The sequence below is a fragment of the Protopterus annectens genome, chromosome 1.part0 (genome assembly GCF_019279795.1).
Source record: "Protopterus annectens isolate FY-2018-M chromosome 1.part0, PAN1.0, whole genome shotgun sequence".
NCBI classification, from domain to species: Eukaryota; Metazoa; Chordata; order Ceratodontiformes; family Protopteridae; genus Protopterus; species Protopterus annectens.
Window position 1 is genome coordinate 359,085,663 of NC_056725.1, and position 25,704 is coordinate 359,111,366.

General features: G+C 35.0%; 1 protein-coding gene across 2 annotated transcripts in view; it reads right to left on the minus strand.

The window, feature by feature from the left end:
- ABCG8 (ATP binding cassette subfamily G member 8) overlaps nucleotides 1-25,704 on the minus strand; it is a 645,419-nt gene that overhangs the window by 149,822 nt on the left and 469,893 nt on the right. For both annotated transcript variants that reach the window (XM_044060063.1, XM_044060055.1), the window contains exon 11: nucleotides 24,529-24,796. In XM_044060063.1, coding sequence (XP_043915998.1) covers nucleotides 24,529-24,796 — 268 coding nt within the window. The remainder of the gene's footprint in view (nucleotides 1-24,528; nucleotides 24,797-25,704) is intronic.

Sequence of the window (25,704 nt, forward strand, 5' to 3'; positions counted from 1 at the left end):
CAAAGACTAAATAAATATAAACAACATATTTAAAACATTCAATATGCCAAGCACAAAAAATGCAGCTCACAACTTTGTAAGCAGCACATGTAAAAGGGAATCTGCATCCCTTGTTCCAAGCCGTGTCCTTGTAACTTGCAGATTAGAAAACTGAAGTAAACAGGAAAGTTACTTTACAAACAACAGTCTCCCTTTTTACTGAGAGTCATTTGTAGTCATCACTGACATCATAAGAAAACATGTGCAACACAGGAACACTTATCAAAACAAACAACCAATAATATAAAAATATGATAATCTGTATATTTTAATTCTTCATGACACACAGCAAATGGCAGTGTTACCTATTTTAACATCTTTATTAAATTATCACTTAAGACAAAGGCAAACATGCATTAATATAAAAGAAAATAAAACATACTAATGTTTCCAGTTACATGCATTGTATATTACATATGTCCTTTTTATAACTATCATCAGTAGAACATTACATAAATTGCTCAATTCCTGCCTTCCCTTAAACCTCTCTCCTCCTTCTGAACATCATGTATTATTCCCACAATTTCCAATTATTTCCATGTAATTTGCTCCTTCCCTTTTCTAAAGATTCTACTTCCACTTTATCTCTGTTATAATATTTGATATTTCAAATATAGTTAGTTTAGACTTTGATTTCCATTTTCTATTAATTACTTTTTTGGCAGCCACCAGAATTAAAGTTATGAAGGTCTTACTATATCTAGGTAATTCAGATCCTGTGTCCTATCTCAAAAGAATAATTTTCTTACTTACACCCATTTGTTCACCCAATATTTCTGACATAGTACTCTGTAGGGAATTTTTAAAATCTGTCACCTTATTACATTCCCAAATATATGTTCCCAGTTCCCTCTTTCTCCTCCATCACACTGCCAAAATTGCCAACTAGCTGAGGAAAAATTATTTGCAGTCTGATTAGGGTATGAATACATCTATGCAAACACTTTCAAGCAAAAAGCCTTAACCTTCTAGACTGTATTGCATACTTGGGAGCTATACATATGTCCTCCTATTGTTCCCTTGTAAATTGCTTATTCAATCACTCTTCCCAATCTTTTCTAATCTCCTCTGATTAATTCCTAGAGTTGCTGTGCACTATTTTATTATATCCTACCAATTATCCCTTTTTAACAACAGTTTATGTTCTAGATTCAACTAAAAACTCTATCAGAATAGGTATTTTACTTAGGATTTCCATATCCCTTTCTGTTTGCCTATACTCTGATATCAATCCCTGCTAGAGAATACAGTCTCTAACCTGCAGTCCAAATGTCTTTTTGCACCTGAAAGAATATTAGTACTCTGTTCTATTTAGTGTACACTGTCTTTTCAAACTGTTACTAGCATGATTATTGGCTTGAATAAAAAGCTGCAAGAATGATATGAAATATAAAGGGTTAATTTATAAAATGCAGAAAAATAGTAAGTGTGCTGGAAGCATATATAGCTTAGTTAGATGTTGGCATCCATGTAAAGGAGTATGTTATTGAGAAACAAAGTCTGTAAAAATAACTGTGCAAATGGCAGCTGGAAGGACATCAACGAAGTAAAGAGATGTAACATCAAGCAACTTAACAGATAGTGCTGGAACACCACGTTTCAGATAACTGAGTTTCCTTGGACCACCGAACTTGAATCAAGGACAAATCATAAATTAGAAGAACAAAAGAAAACTGTTATACAAAGAAAGAACTGGTATACATCAGACTTTGAGAAAAATATCAGACCTTCTGGTATAAATATGAGAGTGTATAAACAAGCTTTGGGAATTTGCCATAGAGAGCTGACAGCATCTGTGTTGCATGCTTGTAGATCTAAAAGAAAAATGTGACAGTAAAGCGTATTAACTGAAACGATTGTCTTCTTGTATTTATTGTACTCAGTACAATACAGTAATAAAACTAGTTGATTACAATAAATAGTTAAATGACCTGTGGTATGCATGCATGTAAATGCAAGTAACAGCAAGAAGCCAACAGAAGGCAGTATATAATTTTTCAATGGCGAGCCACAGTTGACAGATCGAATGGTTTCTTATTGTGACAACTACAGCTTTTTTTATTTTATTCAGTTAGTACGTTCAGTTCCAGTGCAAACATTTGCCTCCTTCTTCTGTACAGTATCCAGTAGCAGAACAGTGCACCTGTGCAGATTCCACAGGTCCAGCACATTCACACAACTGAATCTGCCAGCTGTGTTTGGCCACCTTTTGAGAGAATCAACGAGGGACTTTCCACACTTTCTCGAGGGAAGACTTGATCATCTTCCACACTAACTGGTAATTCTCTTTTTGTTTCTCATTCTACAGCATGGATGCCATTAGACAGAAAAGTATTAAATTTAACTACCTTCCAGGTAGACAGTAATGACAGTTCAGTACATGTATGGTCAGGATTTAAAGATTGATATAAACAGAACTATAGCACATGCAATACTTTATTAGTTAATGTTGATGTCAATGCTTTATATAAATGCATTACATTTGACTGGTATCTTAAACAGCAACATCATTTGTATGACAGTAAACATTTATTGTGCAAGTTATATGAAACTCCTTTCTGTGTGCAATGTCACAAATGTCTTGTCACCACATGTAAAATGTTAATTTCAGAGTTACAATATCAGTCAAGTCAGTTATTTAGAAACTCTTCTGTACATCTTGCTAGACAAAAGTGGCATAAAACCACTGCACATTACAAAACAGATAAAAACAGAGACGAGGTTCATGGTGAACTGACAAAAAGATTTAATAACCTTCTAAGACACAATCAGAGTGAGTTCAAAAAGTTCAGACAACATATGCAAACACTTTTTCAAAAGTGCATAAGAGCTTTAAAGTCAGCAAAACAGAATACTGACAAATATAATCTGGTTAGTAAAGAGTTAAAGCAACAGCAGTTAACTGCGCTGATAAGAAATAATTTACGACGTACTATTCTACCTTTAGAAAATGGTTAAGCGGACACAACACAAACTTTCATTCAGTTAAAGCAAGGCACTTAAATGGTGATTTAAAACCATTTCAAATGACAAAACAGTTCTAGGGCATACAAATCAAATAAAAGTAGTTAAATGCAGTAAAGACATGACATCACAAGACTGACATGCATGTATTTTATTTTCACCTAAAGTGCAGCAAAAGGCATACAACAGCAAATGTAAATCATGTAAATATATTTGTTTTAAGCATGTGTTAGTTAAGTTAATATCTCTTTTGTTTCTTACAATATTTTGTAATCATATAATAGCATAAAAAATAGCACAGACGCCAGCAAAAACAGTATTCAAAAGCAATATTATGCATAGTTAGGCAAATTACAAATGTTTATTATAATTCTAAGAGTTTTACAACTGCATTCTAATATCAAGTTGCAAGTATATTAATGAATGACTGAAGGTACAAGTAAGTGCTGAAGGAGTTATGGGTTAAGCATCTGGAATGCGCAGAAAAAAAAAAGTAAGTAATGTGAACTCAAATCTTTCCAGGCTGGAATGGGTAGTTACAAGTAATGTTGTATAAGATAAAATGTTACTGGTACTGAAATTTATAAGGTCAAGGAAACAAGACTGGTCACTAGGCCAAATGGCTTACGTTTTTCTAAAACATTATTATTAAGTATTAACATACAGCATTAAGCAAAAAGCACAAAAGTCTACAAAAATCATGTTTGGTAATTGTAACAAGACATCACAATTGTGCATACATGTCATTAATAATCTGTTTGCAAGCAAATAGTATGAGTACAGTCAGTACATGAGCTATGGTATGCAGTTAAAATAAATTATGCCGGTCCCTTTACAAAAAGAGAGGGTACAGATAGCTACTAGTAACAGTAACCATCTTTTCAAAATGAGTAAAAGCAATTCCCACTACAACTTTGATAGTACAGGCAACAGCAAAAGCTTTAAAAATGGCCCAAAAAAATGAGCAAATGTGTAAGAACAAAGTGTCACAGTCTAGGTAACAGCCAAAAGGCAAACATACATTCAATTCTCACAGCATAAAGCAAATAAACAATACTGCAATAAAATGATGTATACTACAGGGGGAAGGGCATACTTTCAATTTTACACTAACTGTGTAAGCAGTACTGCAAAAGGGACTCAAATAAAAGTGCAAAGTGGTAATACCAAAAACACATTTTAATGTTTCAAGTAATGTAATTAGCAGGCTTCAGTTTAATGCTAGGTTTAAAAACTGGACTGAGTGTACATTACAGCCATGTATATACAAATGCAAAAACAATCTGTACAAGTAAGTGCATTCTGTACAGTATATAGTAAATGGTTTATCTATGTAAATAGAGTAACAAGTTAAAGCTTGACATTTGTGACATATGTGTTTTTTTTTCAAAAAACAAGACTGCAATGCCTTTGGAATAAAATCCTCAAGCATTGTCAATAAATTACTGCATAGGACATCACTGTATAGCAACAGCAAAATACAGCTCATAACTGGTAATGCTTATCATTGTGTTGACAATATTAAACTGTGTTAACTTGCTGTATTAAAAGAAAACTAAAGGTTTTGTTTCCCCAATATGTTTCTAGTTAATAGCAATATAACTTGACTACAAAGTATATACTAATATAGACTGTTTGGGATTTAAAATAAAACAGATGGAATGTATACAGTGATAGATATGTTTAAAAATGTATAAATGTATGTGTACATCTGCTTGCTAGTTAGATGCATATACACATCTGTTGCTATAATATATGTAGAACTAATACAGTTAGTTGCATGTATTTCTGTTTGCTAGCATACATATATTCTGGTACAGCTTGAGACAAGCTGAATGTTCAGTGTCTGGAAGATACTTCAAGGGCTATAGATAAAAATGCAGCTGCAAGACAAGGCACACAGCATTCAACACAGACATCTGCATTTCATTTGCATTATTCTGAACATCAAAACAGAGGGAATTACAATATTTCAAGAATAAAAACTTAGAAAAATGCTGCACAAAATAGAAAACAAGACAATTTCACTTGTAAAAAGCATACAGCATGTACATTTGGGAGGATAACATTTAACACAAATATAACAGCATGGTTAGCTGAACAAGGTCAGACATACATAAAGGTAGAGAAAAAGTCAAAGACTGACATAAACATTTCAGTAAACAGCTCTAGCTCTATTAGAGGCTGTACATTACATCAAAAATGTAACAGTTCTGACAAGGAAAGACAGCATGCAAAAATGTGACAGTGTGTAGACAATAACACGAAAATAAGAATAAACTCAACAGGGGAAAGAACAGGTATAATTTTTACTAATACTCTGTTTATCTGTATAAACAACACAGTAATACAAGGAAAAGGACCATGGGTCATAATACTTACTATTCTGGGTAATAAACCAGTACTTCATACAGATCAAGTGGTAAAAATACCTTCCATTTGTACTATAATAGGACAACAATACCAAAAAAATATTGCACTTCAACATTACATTTCCAAGTTTTAAACAGACAAAATGCAGATTTAAAAGAGCCTGATACGACATACTCTTAAGGGGAGTAGGAGCAGGAGTGGGACCTCTAAATGCTGTGGATATTGAAATGTTACAAAACAAACTAAAGTTACTAGGACAAGACATATCACAAATTGTACATTTGCAAGCCCAATAGAAGCCCACTATTTGGTATGTACATAAACAAAATGTATGGTATCAAGAAGGTTTTTTAAATCATAATAATGTATCATTAATAGACAGATTGCAATTTGACACCAATGTATCTGTATTTGCAGATTGGACACATGTACTTTACAATTATTGTATGTTAAAATACAGAAAAATGAGTTACAAACAAAGCTGATGTTAAAAAATGAGTACATATGGCGACAACTATTCAGCAGATAAGACTGTTTGCAGAACTGACTCAGTGTAAGCACTATTGCACTGGTAAAGTCATGTATTATAATGTAACAAAACAAACAGTAATGTGTCATTTTATGGAATTACCCATAATATTTTTGTCTACTTATAACAATACTGAACTTTGGTTACCTCAACTTGAAGGAAATTATATAAATATGAATAATAAAACGCACATGTTAAAACATTGTACAGAAACAATGAATGGTCTTATGTGGGCAGCATTCTCCCATCTATGAGCCATGTTTTTTACAACATTCTGTAAATATGTGCAAATGGACAATATTGCCTTCAAACTTCAAAATATTTGTCGAAGTGGCACCACAATTTGTATGTGTGGTTTCAAATAAACCAGTGTTAAAATACAAGCAAACACCCTTTGTGGGATGTATCAGTAATATCACACATTTAACCCGGGAAAATGAGACTTATGTGCTTTCTACCAGTACTAAAAAATGGCAAAATGTCAGTAGAAATATGAAATGATTCAGTTTCCTAACATTACTTTGTCTTTAGACAAGTTAAGAAAATAATACAAGACACAGACGATCTTAAAGCTTACTTAGATCATCATAACTGCAGCATATTACGGCATGAAGAAAATGATATAATAGTAAAAGACAAATTGGTAAAGTTGGCTGAAAAAACAGAAGCTGACACTGCCCATAATTGGTGGAATATATTCACAGGGTGGTCATCATCTAGAACCAAATTGTTAAATTGGTTAATACATCTGGTGTTGGTAGTCTTAGGGGTCATAATAATAATGACAGCTTGGAATTGTTTAATATGCTGCAGGTTAAAGAGAGTTGCAATAACTCAAGTTATGATTGTAAATATGAGTAAAGTGGTAAATGCTGTAAATAATAATGCTAACGAAACAAATGAAGTCCTTCCTTTAACTGAAGTTTAATCCATTCTTCAAACAAATAAAATAACGGAGAACTGAAAGAATATTAGTACTCTGTTCTATTTAGTATACACTGTCTTTTCAAACTGTTGCTAGCATGATTATTGGCTTGAATAAAAAGCTGCAAGAATGATATGAAATATAAAGTGTTAATTTATAAAATGCAGAAAAATAGTAAGTGTGCTGGCAAGCATATATAGCTTAGTTAGATGTTGGCATCCATGTAAAAGAGTATGTTATTGAGAAACAAAGTCTGTAAAAATAATTGCGCAGATGGCAGCTGGAAGGACATCAAAGAAGTAAAGAAATGTAACATCAAGCAAAATAACAGATAGTGCTGGAACACCACGTTTCAGAAAAATGAGTTTCCTTGGACCACCGAACTTGAATCAAGAACAAATCATAAATTAGAAGAACAAAAGAAAACTGTTATACAAAGAAAGAACTGGTATACATCAGACTTTGAGAAAAATATCAGACCTTCTGGTATAAATATGAGAGTGTATAAACAAGCTTTGGGAATTTTCCATAGAGAGCTGACAGCATCTGTGTTGCATGCTTGTAGATGTAAAAGAAAAATGTGACAGTAAAGTGTATTAACTGAAACGGTTGTCTTCGTGTATTTATTGTAGTCAGTACAATACAGTAATAAGACTAGTTGATTACAATAAATAGTTAAATGAACTGTGGTATGCATGCACGTAAATGCAAGTAGCAACAAGAAACCAACAGAAGACGTCATATAATTTTTCAACACCATCCCATTCTATTACCTCTCCCTCTCTGTTTATTTGCTTCCAGTACCTTGGTTACTTTGCCAGTTTTATCCAGTGAATTCCAGCCCCTTGTTGACTAACCTCTGTACCCCTATTTGTAGTCATCCCTAACAGCAAAATCTCCTTTCTCCATTCTTGTGATGGCTTAGTTCTTAGAATACTTTCTGCTACTTTATGAATATAATATTCTGTATGGCTATCATTCTCCTTAAGGATTTGCATCCAAAATCCCATTAACTCCTTATTTCTTGAATGTCATCCCCTGCTTCATCATTATTCCTTTTCACTTTGAATTATAACCTTCTACTTGTGTTATCTATATGAGCCTTAATTTTGTAACTCTAAAATATCCCTTCAAATCAGGTAATCCTAAACCACCTTGCTGTATTGGAAGGATCAGCTTATCCCATTTAACTGTTGCTCTCTTCTCCTCCAGGATAAAAACTTTCAGTTCTTTAATAATTATTGTCAGCAACTTCTCCTCTGGTTGATAAAAATATGCTTGACCTGTAAATAAAACTAAAGGGACTATCACATTTTCACTGCTAGTATCCATAAACAAGAGCCTCCAGTCCCTCAGTTTTGTTATCTTTTGTTTAGTCTTTCTCCACATATCTTTAACTGCCATAACAGAAGCCTTTTTAATCCATACTCCTAAATACTTCATCTTATTGTGTCCCCATAAATATGGGTATTACTGAACCAATTCATGTGTGGGTACATAATTTATGGCTATAGCCTTTGCTTTATATTAATTAATTTTAAGTCTCAGAAAGATGTGAAACTGTCTCAAAATGTTCCAAAACATGGAGATGTTCTTTTCTGGATTAGGTGCAAAATAATATAATCTGTAAGTAAAACCAACTTTTCCTGATTAGAATACCAAATATATCCTTGAATTTCTGACTGCTTTATTTATTTATTTGCTAGTGGCTTTAAATATAAAGCAAATAACAAAGGGGAAAGAGGTCTGGTTCCTCTGGTCAGACAGAACTTATCAGAAAGGAAACCACCCACTTTAATTCTTTCCTCTGATCCTTCATAGCCTCCTAATTAACCTTACTATTGTATATCAGGGAATGCAAATAGTTCCATTGCCCTATTCATAAAATCCTAGCTTACTCTGTCAAATGTTTTTTCTGCATCAAGGCCCACCAACAACAGCAGTATTTTCTTACATTCTGATTCTCTCTGGATCATGATAGTTCTATCAACATTATCAAATGTTTGCCTCTCTTCCACAAAACCACATTGATCCATATCTATTAATTTTGAGAACACCTTTGCCATTCTTTTAGCTACTGAATACATAAAAACTTCATAATCTTGGTTTAAAATTGAAATGGGTTAGTATGAAGCTGGGTCTGATGTGTCTTTACTGTCTTTACTGTCTTTAGGTACTATAGCCACCAAAGCTTTCTTCCAAGATGTCGGTGCTTCCCCTCCTTTTAAAATGCTGTTAAACAAAGCCTTCCAGATCTTTATCACTTTCTTTCCCCCTAACTTCCAAACTTCCAGAGGAACACCACCTGAGACTTCCCTGTAGATTAATTATACATCACTGTTTTAATCTCATCTCCTCCTATTTTAACTGTTACTTGTTGAGCCTCATCTATCTCTAACTTTGGCATAATTAATTATTTCTTAAATATTTCACCTCATCTATCTCTAACTTTGGCATAATTAATTATTTCTTAAATATTTCCATTTGTGCTCCTTCTTGATTTCCACATTTGTCTGCATTATACACATTTCATAAACATTTCTGAAATATCTCTAGTACAGCTACTGATCTCTAGTTATTTTTATTGTTACAGGCTCCATAAGTTTGGCAACAACCTTTTCCACATTCTGTTGCCTAAGTCATTCTGCTAAAAGTCTTTGTGTTCTGCTGTTATTATCAAAAAACAGTTGCTTAACAGCAATCTTTCTAAACTTATGCATATTATCCAGATACCCCTTTATTTTCTTTTTAGTACCCTGCAATTGTGCCTCTTCTTCCTCTGTGAGATTTCCCTTATTCTGCAGTACTATAACCTTTGTCAGCCCTTCTAAGTTATTTGTATTACTTGTTAACCATGTCTCTTTCTTTTTTATTTCTACCCTATTTGTAAGCTCCATTTTCATTTAATCCTACTTACTAGGTATAACTTCTGAAGAAATGTCTATTTTCCCCAATAACTCTTGAATAATTGCCACTACCCACTCCTTAAATGTCTTTCTTTGTAACAGTGCCATTTTCTGAGTTTTACTTCACTTCACTGCATTTTTTAACTCATTTTTTTATTGGTGCATGATCTGAAATAGTTATTGGATGTATGTTGAAGCTTTCAATGAAATACACATATTCCTGTGAAATATAGTTTCGGTCTAGTCTAACCCAGTTATTATACCTTGGGGAATAATATGTAAATTATTGATGAATTCCTACTATTGAATTCACATCTTCCATACTAAATATTGTTATAAATTTCTTCTGAAATCTTCTCTCCTTTGTATATTTCCTTTCTAGGTCTCCCAGATACAGCCTTACTGCTGCAAGTTCCAGTTACCACCTATAAGTACTATTCCCTGCTGAAAGCTGAGTATTTCTCCCAAAAATTTCTTATGTTCCATAATAGCAGTTTTTGGTAGAATATAAATAGATGCCAGGATAATCCTTCTCCCTTGCCAACAGTTCTTTACTACCACACATCTACCATTAGCATATTTTATTTCATCTTCTATCACCATTTCACTATTGGAGTTCCTTTAGCAATTAATACACTTACTCCCCTTTTCCTTTGTCCCTGATATTTTGTTGAACATCCATCCTAAAATCCTTTCTTTATCAAATTCACATGTTAATTTCTTTCCAAATCTGTCTCCTGCATCATTACTATTTGCACCCTGCATTTCTTAATGAAATTCAATACTCCTTCCTTTTTGTCTACACCTGTAAGGCCATTTACATTCCAAGATAATATGGATGTTGTAGCTATTATAATAAGAAGTTATTGTTCCCACATATTATGCATGACCATTTTTTGAATGTTTATTTCCAACTTTTGTGTTACATGCTTACACTAATATTTGGCAGGCTGACCTTTTACATAGCTGTTTCTTGTCATCTCAATTTGATCCTATATCACATTTTTCAAGATTTTATGTTTTAAAAATTAAACACATTTCCAGAACATCCTCAAAACCTATTAGCTTAAGAACAAACACAAATAGCTATGTACATCTTCAAAAAATGAAGTCTAACTTTCCAGATAGGAAAACATTCCCCAAAATGACAGCTGAACCCCCAGGAATTACCTAAACTAAAATTAAGGTTACTCATATTAAAGCACATGTTACAGCCTATGCTCCTACTTACACTGATTGACGTATGTTCTTTTCTTATCCTTATTCCTGTCCCAGATGTGAAAAAACAGCTTGTATGCTTTCAGAAAACATTGCCTTTTAGACCTAAGAAAAAGTGCACTGGCTATATTTAAATAAAATTTTATTATAAACTGTTTTAAAACTAAATTATACACTGCTTTATTAAATCCATTAAAGTATTAAGGCTGCTAGGGAAGCTGCTATCTAGTATTTACTACCAATAATTTCTAACTTTATTGAACTTTATGCCCTTGTACCTCTAAGTTTTGGATTTCCCTCAATAAAGAATGCACAGAACTCTCAAGATTAATTTCTTGCACCTGCAGACTTCTTGTCTCCATGGAAACACAGTCAGCAATGATAAGAAACAGCTCACAACTCTCTCTGTAGATGCATGGAGAATTTTTGTCAATTTCATTCAGAACAGAATGTACAATGTCTTGCAGCTGCAGACTTTTTGACTCCTACTGAACATTTGCTAATGGAGAAAACAAGTTAATATCATTGTATACACAAGAAATTAATTATTTCTCATATCTTTCATTATTTTGTGTTATTTTTCAAGCCTACTTGCTTACAAAAACTTGTTTATATATTAAGCCGAGGACATTAATCTAGACAGTCACCTTTGTAAATAAGAATAAGAAAACATTTCAACTCTCCATATATAATCAGTGCACACCCTACCGCCACCCCAGTAGCTCAAGATCACAGTATATTAACTTAAACTTGTTTTGTCTTGCCCTTTTTCTTATTACTTTGTAAAGCCTGTATTTCTTGCAACTAAACAAATATTTGTTTACTTTAATATCTTTATCACATGCAGCAATCAGTGAAAAAACTCCAACACCCACATTAAAATATGCTTGACTATGTAATACACAAAACTGCTTTACAATATAGCATGCAGTTTACATCATGAAATGTTTTATACAAATAATTTTAAGAATAAAGACTTGTTTTACTTAGTTACTTTTTTACTCTTAGTGCTCTTCTAAACATTAATGACATATAGTGTGGTATATGTTTTACAGTTCTCCGACATGTTTAACAAAGTCAACAAAAGTCCAGTTTTCTCAGCCACTTTTTCTTGCAAAGCTGTATTTCACAAATGTGACTGATGCTTTATAATCTCACATGTATTCACTATTTTCAGTGCTGCTGGTTTTCTTCATGATCATCTCTGTCTCCCAACATCAGATTCTGGTTCAAGTCCAAGGTAGTTGTGATTCTTCTAGTTAAGTCCTGTGCTTTTTTTCTGTCTCTCAAGTATTTCCTCTTTGGAAAGTTGGAAAAGATTTCACTGGCAAAGGCTCTCTGTATGAGCTTTATTGTCAGAAGAATGAGAAGCAGAATCCCCTTCTTTGATGGCTCACTTTTTGTTGGATAAACATTTGTATTTTCTCATTAACCTGTTCTGCATTGAAAAAGATTATTTGTTTCTCCAGGAAAAATATTCAGAAGACAGCCAAATACAGCAGCTTGAATCTTACACCTGCTTCTCAACATTCTATGATTACTGGGATACATTTGCTGCTCTTCTGCCTGGTGTAAAGTGAATAATCATTTTCCACAAACACTGTACTGTCTCCAGTTTTTAATACTTTTCCCTTTTTCCACAGTTTTGTCAGGATCAGCTCTATCTGCTGGTATGATTACATTTTTACTAATACAGGTGTTGGCTTCTTTCCCATTGCCATGTTTGGAACATACATTCTATGTGCCCTTTCAATTAATAAATCCTTCTGTGGAATGCCAGTTCTGTTGCTTATTTGTGCTTTTATAAAATGAATACAGTCTGTTCCTCCCAGTTTCTCTGGTATAGCAGAAATGCTCATGTTTTCTCTGTGTGCTTTGTCTTATAACTCTATCATTTTTGAAACAGTTCTTCTTGAGCAGCGTCATACTCAGGCAGCCTATTCTTCATTTTAACCTCTGATTATAATTAAAGCTTCTTCTATTTTTCCAACTTTTTGTTATTTGAGTTCATATACTCTTTCAGTGTTTATAATCCGCGGTGGTGGTGCTGCGGTAGCATTGTCGCCTCACAGTAAGACCCTGTCCGGTTCGATTCTCAGATAGAGCGTCTTCTGCGTAGAGACATTCGTGAATGGGCATACCTTCGTTGAAGGTTGTGCATCAGGGCTGGCAACTTGGCACATAAAAATCAACTGCCAATCATTAGCGGACCGGAGTTCCGCTGTGGCGACCCCTAACCGGGAAAATCCGAAAGACACAACAACAATACTCTTTCAATGTTTCATTCATTTTAATCACCTCTGAGTACATTTGATTTATTTTTTTCCTCTAAATTACTGGAAGCCACCTCTAGTACCAAAGCTGAAGCCTGAATTGCTTTTTGCTGAAGAGCTGTAGGATTCTTTCCATTTAGTGTTTTCTGTTTACTTTTCTGGTTGATTTTCTTTCATGTTCTCTAAATTTCTTCTTTACTGACATTCAGACAGTGTGCTTACTAGCCAGTAAGTGAATTTTACTTAAGCTGGCAGAATTACTCTCTTATTTCTCAGTTTCTTTTTTCACACTGGTAAAGATGAAATTAAGCAGTTGATCAGTGTGAACCATCTCAAAAGTTCACAGTGTTACCAGCTTTGAGTTTGTAATGAAAAAAATTGTCTTATTTCTTTAAAACTCAAATATGCTAAACAAAATGTCTAAAATACCCAATATTACAACGATACAGAAAGGCAACTTGAAATTTCATAACAAATGCATATAAATCTTTTTCGCATGGTGCTGCATACCCTCGCATGTATTAATATCAGGGATTTATCTCCCTATCTCTGATATCTAAAGTTGTAAATATACTAATTCCAATGCCACACAAAGTCAGTGTAAAGAAAAAAATTTGTTTCAAACTACCTTTCACTGACTTGAGAATCATCACTAACAGCATAAGAAAGCATTTGTGACATAGTACTTATAAATATAAATGGTTAACAAGACAGACGTATAAGACAATCACAACATTTCATATTTGCAAAGATGAGATAGAGAAATTGTAGTGTTCCCCATCTGGGGGTGTATCCATTCTTTCGTAGTTGTCTTCCCCCTTCTCTGTTAAATATGCCACATATTAATTTCTTCCAATAATGTGTGTGATCTATATGTAATATAATGTGGACAATGAAGTCTAGAGAACATATCATATGAACATTGTTAGAAAAGGATAAAAAAGAAGGTTAAAAAGGATTATTTTATGGCAGCTAAGATATGTGAGAAGACACTAAACAAACTATAATATAAAAACTGAGAAACTAGAAGCTCTTGTTTATAGATATATATACAGCAAGATACAAGCAGCAAACAAGTTTTTAGTCCCTTCAGTTTTTTATACAGGTCAGGCATATTTTTATCAACCAAAGGAGAAGTTTGGACAATAATTAATAAAGAGTTTAAGGATTTTACCTGGGAATGTAAATGGGCAAGAGTCAAGTGGGATAGGCTGAATCTTCCAATAGAACAAGGTGGAGTAGAATTACCTGATTTGAAGGAATATTTTAAAGCTTCACAGTTAAGACTGATATACATAACAGAAGCAGAAAGTTATAATTCAAAGTGGAACGGGATGGTGATGAAACAGTGGAGAAATTCAGGAAATAAGGAAAGAGTGGGATTTTGGATGCAGATCCTTAAGGAGAATAACAATCGCTACACAGAATATTTTCTTCATAACGTAGCAGAAAGTATTATAAGAATTAAGCCAACATGGGAATGGAGAAAAGATATTTTGCCAATAGGGATGTCTGCTATTAGAGGTATAGGGAATAGGCAAGATGGGGCTAGAATATACTGGGGAAAAATGGCAAAGGAACCAAGGTATTGGGAGGAAATATATATGTGCATATGTTCAGATACCATGTTTAGGAAATTTGTCTGTCAAAGAACTCTGATTCTATGATATATAGCATGCAAACAGCATCATCTGCCCAGCTATTCATGTTCCTTTTAAAACTACCAAAACTATTAGAATTACATAAGCTTATAGGGAGATTGTTCCAAAGTGTTGTAATTTTAGCAGCAATAAACTGCTCTTTGAATTCGAGATTTCCCTTTTTTAGTATAAACATCATGTTCTTATGTTTATACCTTTTATTACATCTAGTAACCTCAATACTATACATAATTTGTAATATAGGATCTTGAAAGATCTTATATGCTAATAACAGCTTTCCATGTCTATACCTACAACAGAGACTATATAAATTTAACAACTTACACAAAGGCCATAATCCACTGCGGTGGTGGTGCTGCGGTAGCGTTGTTGCCTCACAGTAAGATGTTGTCCTGTTCGATTCTCAGCTAGAGCGTTTCTGTGTGGAGACATGTGTGAATGGGCGTACCTTCGTTGAAGATTGTGCGTCAGGGCCGGCAACTCGGCACGTAAAAATCTACTGCCAATCATTAGCAGACCAGAGTTCTGCTGTGGCGACCCCTAACCGGGAAAAGCCAAAAGACACAACAACACGAAGGCCATAATCCATAAATATATATTTCTCTATTCTTTTTGTAAATCTCCTTGTCATCTGTCAAGTTTTTTTAATTGCCCCAAGTATAAATACAAAAAGTATTACTGTACTCCAGTAATGGTTTTATATACGTTTTAAATACCAAAGTCAATACCTGCTCATCCCTAGTAGATAATCTTCTTAACAGGTATCACATATACTTAGTTGCCTTTATAGAAATTTAATTTGCTTGTGCATTAAAGTATAACTTAGATGTAATAAATATGATCAAGTCTTTATATTCCTGTACCTCATTTAATGGGGAAGGCACTGAATACAGGAGGCCTTGGGCATCTATTTGAAAAATACATTGTCTTACACTTGTTTAAACTGAATTTTTAACCTGCTCCAGTGCCCAGCAAGTTAGAGAATATAACTAATTATTTAACTTATTTACATCAGAGGGATTTTTGAACTGAGAAACTAATCTTGCAATCTTTAGCATACTTATAAACCCCAAATTTATTATTTTTGGGTAATGTAGCAAACATCATATTAAACAAGATTGGTCCTAAGGCAGTTCTCCAGCTTTAACCTGGCAGTACTCAGAATAAGAACATTGTATTCTTACACATTGTTGTCTTCTATGTAACCAATCACCAATCCATCTTATGATGTATGTATTAACTTTATGTTCCTGTAAACATTTAATAATAACTTTGTGAGGTAAACTGTCAAAATCTTTTGCAACATTCGGAAAAATAATTCTAGGATATAGGCCCAGATCCAAGGCAATGGCTATCTGTTTATAAAAGCTAATGAAGTTACTAACAGTAGATTGCCTTTTTATGAAACTATGTTGATTAATATCCGGGATTTCTATGTTGCCTTCTGATTTCCCAATTAGATCTAATGTGTATATCTGAAAACATTTTCCCAATATGGAAGTTAAACTAATGGGTCTAAAATTACCCATCTGATCCTTTGAGCCACCTTTATGAATTGGAGTTACACATGATAGTTTCCAGGCTTCTGGAACAGTTCCCGATTCTAGCAGTTTATTAAATGTTAAACTTAAGGAAGGTAAAACAGTAGTTTTTACAGAATTCACCACCTGACTTGGAATCAGATCAGGGTCCATAAGGGTAGTATCTTTTAACTTGGCAAGTGCTCTGGTAATATTCATTCCTGTTATCACTGGGCATGACCCTCTTACAAAATAGCTGAAGGCATCATCTTTATCTATACTATCTCAGCAAATGGTTCAGAAGAATAAATTAAATGCATTGGCAATTTTACTAGACTCAATAATTGTCTCACCATTAATTAACAACATTGGTAATAAAACGTATTGTTATTAATTTAATTTATATATCTATAAAAGCTTTTTTATTTGGGATGCTATTAATTAATTCATTCTCAAAACATATTTTGTAGTTAGTAATTCCCTTTTTCAAGTTCTTACATGATACATTAAATTTCTGTTCATATATGAAGGGAAACTTACTAAGGTTTTTAAGCTCTGCTTTTTCCTCCTGTACAATCTCAAAATATCTTTGTTCCATCAAACTGGGAACATGGAATTTTTTTTTTTGTTTTACTATAGTAGTAACTTTCTCCTAAAGAAGTTTCTCCAAAACCTTGTATCCATTTCAACTATCTGATCTACCAACTATAGTCATCCAATCACATCTCACATAATGCTCAGCAAAAACTTTTTAGAGCTAACTTTCTATATTTATATGTTTTTAAATGTGTATTCCCAATTAATGAATTATCAGTGTGAGAGAGTTTTCTGATGACCCTAATGGTGGGAGTATCTTTATGGATTGTACTTTAGTCTGTATATTAGTCAATATAAGGTCCAAGATATTTTTCCCTGATATTGAATTTTACCAGCTGAGTCATTCCATAGTATGAGATGTGATCATCAAATTCCTTAGCAAAGTAATAGCTAGTACATAGTGACTCCCAACATATTCCAGGGTAATTTAAATCATCCAATAATAGTTTGTCACCTTTACAGTTCAGGCAGTCATCTAAATGATATAAATTCTTCCTGTGCAAAGAACTGTCCATATTAGGTGAATGATATGACAGTACTATATATAGCCCTCTTGTTGTACCTTTATGCAGTCGAACAGTCATTGTCTCATACATTGGCATATTCTTAATAGGGATGATCTGATAGAGCTATGCACCCATAAAACTACCCCACCACCTCTTGAAACATCTATAGAGGGAAAGGTAATATAGTGGGAAGAAGCCAATAAGTTATTTCTCCTGTTGGCCAGAGATTGCCTATCAGGGATTGATATCTGAGTATAGGCAAAGAAAACAGGATAGGGGAATTGTAAATGAATAAGCTGCTCTGTTAGAATTTTTAATTGAATCAGTTTAATTATTAAAGTCCTAAATTATGCTAAAGAAACAATATGTTAAAAAGTAAATTAGAGTTCATTCATCCATCAGTCCACAATCCTTTTTTCCGATTTTTGCATATGGGGTAGAGTTCAACAGTGACAATCATCTAGAGCCAAGGTTTACACCACTGCCTGGTTAGCCCTGCCATGGTAATTCTTCCACACCACACACTTGCATGCACACCTGTGGCCAAGTTTGAGTCCAGTCCACTTACTGTATGTCTTTGGAATGTGGGAGGAAAATGGAGTACCCGGAGGAAACCCACACAACACAGGCAGGACATGCAGACTCTGCACAGAAGGCACCAAAAAGCAAATAAGAATGCTGACTACTTATTCCTAGTCTGAACTCCACACTTAGATGCAAAATAATGAATGACTGAACAAAGGAAATGGTGTTAGGGATGTATCAAGACTATTTTAAAAAGTGCTGAAGATGTAGAAAAAGAAGCACCATTGAAAAAAGACAATGGAAATATAAAATGTGCCTTGTGTTTTTTTAAAGGTGGAAAGTGACCAAAGGTTGCAAATACAAAGCAATGGTTTGAACACATATAAAACCGTGCACTCTGACTGGCTATACTGATCAATCAGCCATAATCTCTTCAGAATGAGAAGAGTCTCAGGCTCTCAGTGGCTATAGCCTTATCTCTAATTACCACCTTATGGTTATTAGAATTGTAGATTCAGTCTGATTACAGACTGTCAGTTGTGTGAGTAAACTTACCATAACAGTAGATATTCAAATGTTCATTGCTGCAGTAGCCTTAGTTGTATGGGTTATATCCTACACAGCATATAACAGCCTGCCAGCTTCCAGTGCTTTAATGTATCTTACATGCACCCCAACCATTATCAGCTTTGACAAAGCTACATAAAATCAATGCTTTGGATGCCAAGCCTTTCAGACCTTCCATGCCAACTAAGAGAGGGAGGCTAGAGCCATGAAAGAGGTTAATGCTAGAAAAATAAAAATCAAAGTCTTCATGAGATAAAAAGTACAAGAAAGTAAGAGGTATGGAAGGAGAGATTGACTACTTTGCAGTGATCATTCAAACATCTACTGTTATTGTAAATCTACTTATACAGCTGTGCTATGTAAAACACATGATCACTGCTGCCGTAGCCTTAGCTATATGGGTGGACTACCATAGCTAAGATTGACTAGGAGGAGAAAGAAGGATGAATGTCCAGGAGCCTCTGGAGAATGGTCATAATAAATCCTGTATAACACCTGGAAAAGTTATCTAGTTTGTAGTGCTTTGTAAAAGTGTGTACAAAGGAGCATGTTGCTGCTTCTAAAATACTTCTAGAATACATCCCTTTCCCAAAAAAAAAAAAACTTAGGTGAAGTCAAGGTCCTGGCAGAGTGTGTCTTGATGCTGCTTGGAATTGTCTTGTTCATAAGAAATGAATACCTGATCAGAGTTTCTGAAGGTGTTAGCTCTTTGAAGATAATATCTGAGTTGTCTGTGGACATCTAGAACATGAAGATCCTTTCTCTCACATTTTAAACACTGTAAAGAAGATAGAAATGGATAGCTAGACTCAAACTAAACGTGGATACCAATTTAGACATAAAAGAAGGACTAGTTCTCAAGGAAACCTTGTCTTAGTGGAAAATGAGATAAGGGTGATCTACCATGAGAGCTTCCAACTCAGACATTCCTCTTGCAGAAGTCAGAGCAATCGGTAAAACTATTTTCCATGTTATGGTTCTCAAATCAGCCTGATGGGCTAGGTCAAATGGAGCAAGAATTAATTTTTCCAAAACAATGTTGAGATACCAAGGAGGAGCCAACTGTTTTCTAGGTGGCCTGGTATAAAACACCCCTTGCAAAAACAATTTAACATGGGAATGCATTTAGATGGGAGGATCTATGGGCAGATATGCTGAAATGGCTGACACATGACCCTTGACAGAGGAGTAGGAAAGGCCACAGGGTACTAACGCACAGAACTATTGTAGAATGAGAGAAATACTACTCTTTAAAGGGTTCCTGTTTTTTGTCTTGGCACCAACTGGAAAATATTTTCCATTTAGTAATATATGATTTTCTAGTTGCAGATTTCTTTGCCTACACTAATACCGGCTGTATATTCTCTGAAAATATCTACCTAAAAGTATTAAAATTCTATCATCCAGGCAGTTAGTTGAAGTTGTTTCAGGCTATGATGTATCAATAAACCCCTGCCTTGTGTGAGTAGATCTTGTTTGTGAGGAAGCTTTTAGTAATTGTCCTTCACCTTTTATAAAATAATGGAGAGACACTGTTGCATTGTTCAGAAGGCTGTCACCACAATGATCTTGCAGAGTCATTCTGAATCTTCTGAATTACTATGGATATCAGCAGAAATGGAGGAAAAACATGGAGGAACTTTCCTTCCAAGGAAATGAAACTGCATCTGTATTTGTGGCCTGTTTGGAAGGAGTCCCGGAGCAAAATTTTGACAGTTGATTTGCTATGAATGGAGATGAATAAATCTATCTAAGGCAATCCCACAGCTGGATCAAATCCTTGAAGACCCTCTGATTCAATTTCCATTTGATACAGTCTGTCCTGGTCCTGTGAGGCTTGTCTGCCACTAACCTTTGCTCTGACAGGATGTAAGATGACTTTTGAGTGAGATTGTACTGAAAAGCTGTATCCCAGGCTACCATAGTTAGTCTGCAAGGAGAGTAAGATATGGTTCCTCCCTGTTTGTTTAAGTACCACATCACTGTGGTGTTGTCTGAAATTACTTGTAATGGTCCAGGGGAGGATACATGATTAAGAGTATTGAGAGCATTTATGACTTCCAACATCTCTTTTATGTTTATGTGTTTTAGTAATCCTTTTTGTTTCAAAGACACTGCATGTTTACTCCACTGACACTGCTCCCCAAGTAAAGTCTGAAGTGTTTATAGATGCAGACTGCGCTGGAACTGGTAGGGAAAATGAGAAACCTGGATTCAGATAAAACTAATATCTCTCCAGCAAAGCAATTCACTTTTTAAAAATCTTAAAAACAGAAATCAAGAATGTCAGGGGATGTTGATTTTGGGACCATGCAGATTTTAGGTTACATTGAATCTTTCTCATGAGGTGTCTGCTAGAAGAATCATGAGAATTATGGATGCCATGTATCCTAGTATTCTGGGAAACTCCCTTGCTGAAGCTTTGGATGACTAAGTGGAAAAATTCAGAAAATGACTTAGCTATAGATCTACTTTTCACATGGAAGAAAAGCTCTTTGAACTTAGGGATCTAGAAAACAACCCAGAAAAACAATCTTGTGAGAAGGACTCAAAGAAACGTTTTTTGGTGTTCTCTTGAAACCCCAGTCTATAATTGAGATATTTCACCCAAGTGAGAGATTTCTGACACTTTGAAAAAGAGTCTGCAAACATACGCAAGTCATTTAAATAAGGAGGATGTGAATACCTTGCAGTCTGTAATATACTATGATTGGCAATGGACACTTTGTGAATACCCTTGGAGCAGTGGATAACCCAAAGGGTAATTCGGAAAATGTAACCCAAACATAGAAAACCTTAAGAAATGTTGAAATGTAAGGCTATAGGAATGTGATGTGAATCATTCTTTAAATCAAGGGTTACTAAGATACTTAAAGGGAGAATCAGAGGTAACAGGTCATAAAGGGATAGCATTTTGAACTCTGAGACTTTTACAAACTGGTTTTGAAAAGAAAGATCTAAGACTGGCCTCCAAGAGGCTTAAAAAACTTTGCCTAGCTAAGAAAGGAGGACACCTTCTATCACCCATTGAGTCAAAAGATGCTAAATGACAGGAGAAGGAAAAAGAAGTTCGATCTAGTGGATGAGGAGGAATTCTCTGAAAAGGAGGGAAGGATTCCCAATGCCATCTGTATACCTGATGAATCAGTCTCAGAGGCCATTTATCTGAGGTTATTTGTTGCCAAAGTAAGAAATGTAGAGCCAGATTGTGAGGAAGATTTAAAGGCTTTCCAGGGTGGGAAGGGGTACTCTGCAGATATAGTCGTTCATACTTGTTGGACTGTTCTTGGTTCTGGAGGGGTCCTTCTTTTTGTAGACCCCCCTGCCATTGTTTTTTGAATGCCTGCTTACCAGATGCTTGTTGTGTCTGCTTACTTTTTGATTTTTATGAAAGGGTGTGCAGAGGTAGAAGTAAAACTGTTAACTAACTTGCAGAAGGATGAAAATCTAAGCAACTCCCTGAATCCGTTTTCCTCTGTCATCACACATTTTCAGAACCTTAGCAGTCAAAAATACTTTTTTCTCTCTTCGTATCTCTAAAGAAGACTTACAAATTTCAGTTTTAACATACTCAGGTAGATTTTGTGTACATAATAAACAAACCTTCTCATAATAGTTCCAGTCACAGCTACTCTGGAAAAGGCATCAGCTTAGTCATAAGCACACTTCAAAGAGTATTTTCACCTGAACCTCAGAAGGAATAAAATTATTCATAGAAGATTTTTCCTCAGAAGGAGAAAAGGTAGCTATAATCTTCCTCATACTCTCCAGAGATGCAAGCAAAACCTTTAACATGTGACCATGACAATTAAGAATTCTAACAATAAGTGTGGCAGACATATATAACTTTTTATGCTAATCTTTCAAAGACTTTCCCATTTACCAGGTGTTTAGCAACCACAGGATTTACCTAAGGAATCACCGCTGGGTTAGATCTGTGATTGGAAAATATAAACTTGTATGATTAAGGAACTTTATACAATGTGCTTGCTTTCTTAGGGGCAGCAAGCTGTCTGTCAGGCATGTTACAGGCTATAATAAACACATCCCCAGAGATGGAAGAACAGGAGGAAATAGGAGTGGGTTCAGGAAATTCCATTTATAATAAATCATAATATTTCCAAGGATTAGTGAAATATCATTATGTTCCTACTGAAACAACTGATTCATTCAGGATATGTTTTCAGAAAAAGAAAGTTCTTTGAAGGGACTATCAGGAAAAACACTCTCTTCAGAATCAGAATCAGTCACCTGAAAAGAGAAAGCAGAATTTGTCTCCTCAAAATCATTTTCCTGATTGGGAATCTTCAGAAAACTAAGAATTCCATTTTCTCTTAGTAGTAACACCAAAATAGAAGAGTCAAGAGTCTAAACTAAAACCTGAGTTAAGTGCAATAAACCATATCTTGTCCAAAGTAACAGAAACAAGGACAGAATGAATGTTTAACTTTCTGCTTCTTTTGACAGGAAGTTCTTTAAAAGCAGATTGACTCCTGTTAGGCAAATTATCCTTGGGGCCAGGCATTCCAGTCCAGCTAGACAGAGAGGCATTTCCTGCTCCTTCCTCTGGGACTGACAAGATATCTTACCCACCAAGGGCACTTCAACAGTTGCAGAGGATGTGTTTAACCCCCATTTCATGAAGTCTGAATGCACTACACCAGAGAGAGCCAATATAAAAGATGACTGGATTGAGGAACCAGAACCAGAACCAGCCACAGCAGAGTCTGAGACAAATTTGTAGCCTTATGAAGGGGCAAAGGCTGTTTGGAATTTTTCTTTTCTTTTATTTATTTTTTTGTGGCTGGAAGAGAGAAGAACTGAGGACCTGGTAAAATGTTCCATGGTGAAACCAGTAATGATGCTTGATGCCTGGGTAAGGCTGACAGCAGTAGTCTGTAAAACAGGTAAGTATTAAAAAAGTAGTTTTTTTCAACCAAAAACATAGTGAAAAGCACTTTATCTACTTAACCCAGCCTCCCCAATGAAATAAATACAAGTTTTAGTGAGGAAAAACAAGGAAAGACTTAGTTTTAACAATTTTCCCACAGGAGTAAAAACTCACACTTCAAAGTAAAAAGTGACTAAAAGTCATGTGATAGTTTTTAAAAGCACTTTTACCTAGCTTTAATTAAGTTATTTCATAGAAAAAGCTAAATTCCTGTCATAAAAATAAAATCTGGAAGTTTTTTTCCCTCAAAGGGAGCCTTTATGCTCAGCAATGGAGGACTGTTAGCTGACTGCCGATCCTCAAAAGTCCACAAGAGGAGCACTCTTCAGCAGAAGGAAAGTTCTGAAGGGCTTGGTGTCTGAACCTTTGATTTTATTCAGCTCTGCTCAAGCTGACAAAGATTTGGGCATGTAGAAGGTGCTCTTAAGCTCTGAAAGTTGGACTACTGTTGTACCTTGCATATAGCTAAGACTACTGCAGCAGTGTTCAAATGATGAACATCCACTTGACTAGACTATTCAAGCAGCCTAGTAATGCAGGGTGACATCACTTTGAATGTGTTTTTAAGGAGCAAGATTGCAAGTGCGTGCGAAGTCATAGGTTTAGTGATTTAGTTTAGTTTCCTGCTGTAAATAGTTCACTGTTCATTGTTATGTAGCATCTGTAACAAAATGTGCTAAAAAACAAAACAAAGCAAAACAAAAAAAAAATCAAACAGTCATGAAATTAGTGAGGCTTACATTTATATTTGTTTTGGAGGAACAGTCCAGCATTCTATACCAGATACATCAGATATACACAATGTATAATGATAAGGCAATGTCTGATATCTTCTATATATACATTTAAGACAGATACTAATTAAGAAGAATGGCTGAACACATTTGCAAAATAATTAGTGAGGAAAAAATACATAGTAGACTATTGTTTATTTTCACTATACTTTCACTGTTTATACAAAGATAATTATTTACCTGTCCACAGATTTTCAAGACGTATGATAAATCCTCCTGTTAGATAGCAAATTGTAAAGAAGGCATTGCCTATAAATGATGACATCTGTAGGGTGGGGAGCAGTGCCGCCACCCACAAAGCCATTGCTCTGCTGCAGTACACCACAAGCCACACGAGAATGAAGTTTAACAGGAAACTGACAGGGGCGGGATTAAGGCCTGCCAGCCAATAAATAGGGACTCCATACACTACAACAAAGGCAAAATGCTCCGGTAGTTCACCTAGGATCTAGGAGACAAAATCAACAAGCAAAATGGTCAATAAGCAGAAAAAGGATATATTTGCACTTTATTGGTATTTATAATTTATTAAGTGAATTTTGTATTGTGCCTATTTAGGGCACTACGATAGTATCCAACATGATTAGCAATGTACACATAGTAAAAAAAAACCCCTTATATCTGAAGCCCAAATTGCAATCATTTTTACAGCACTGGTTATATGTGGAATTTCCTCCAGAATTTCCTAATCATTCCATTCCAGTGTTGGCAAACTTGCTGCGTACACAACCTTGTCCTGCCACCACACTGTGATGTTGGTGATCCCCCTCCCATTGGAGCTAGCATAGCACCAGATCCCTTCAATGCTATATTATGGTAATGAGCCATCCTCTGGAATCATGCTTAATGACTCAATTTCTTTATGAATCACAGTCAGACATTAAGTCAGACCACAGCAAACCGTGTTAAAGTACAGCATGCCTTACCAAGTAGGTACACATAGCGACTCGATAAGGCATAATATACCTTGAGTAGCTTCCTTACTTAGTTGTGCTGTGTAGTACTATCAGTCTACACACTGCTACCTTCTATTCTAGCATGCATTGGTATATATGAGGGTGCTCCTGGTCTCCATTCATAAAACCAGGACGGGTAGTGTAGGCCACCATGAACTTCCATGGTTCACGTCTGTGAATCATGGTAGCCCTTAACAACTTACTAAATATTGTACACAATTCCATTACACATTTGAACACTTTGATTCTGAATGCCAGAGATAATATATTCGTCAGGAATGTCAGCTCAGAACAAGTAGTACAGAACTGTTTCATATGCAGTGCATCACATAACAAGCTAAAGGGAGACCTGCTGGCATTCCTAGTTCTTGATTGCCTATGGAATTGCTAGCATAAATTT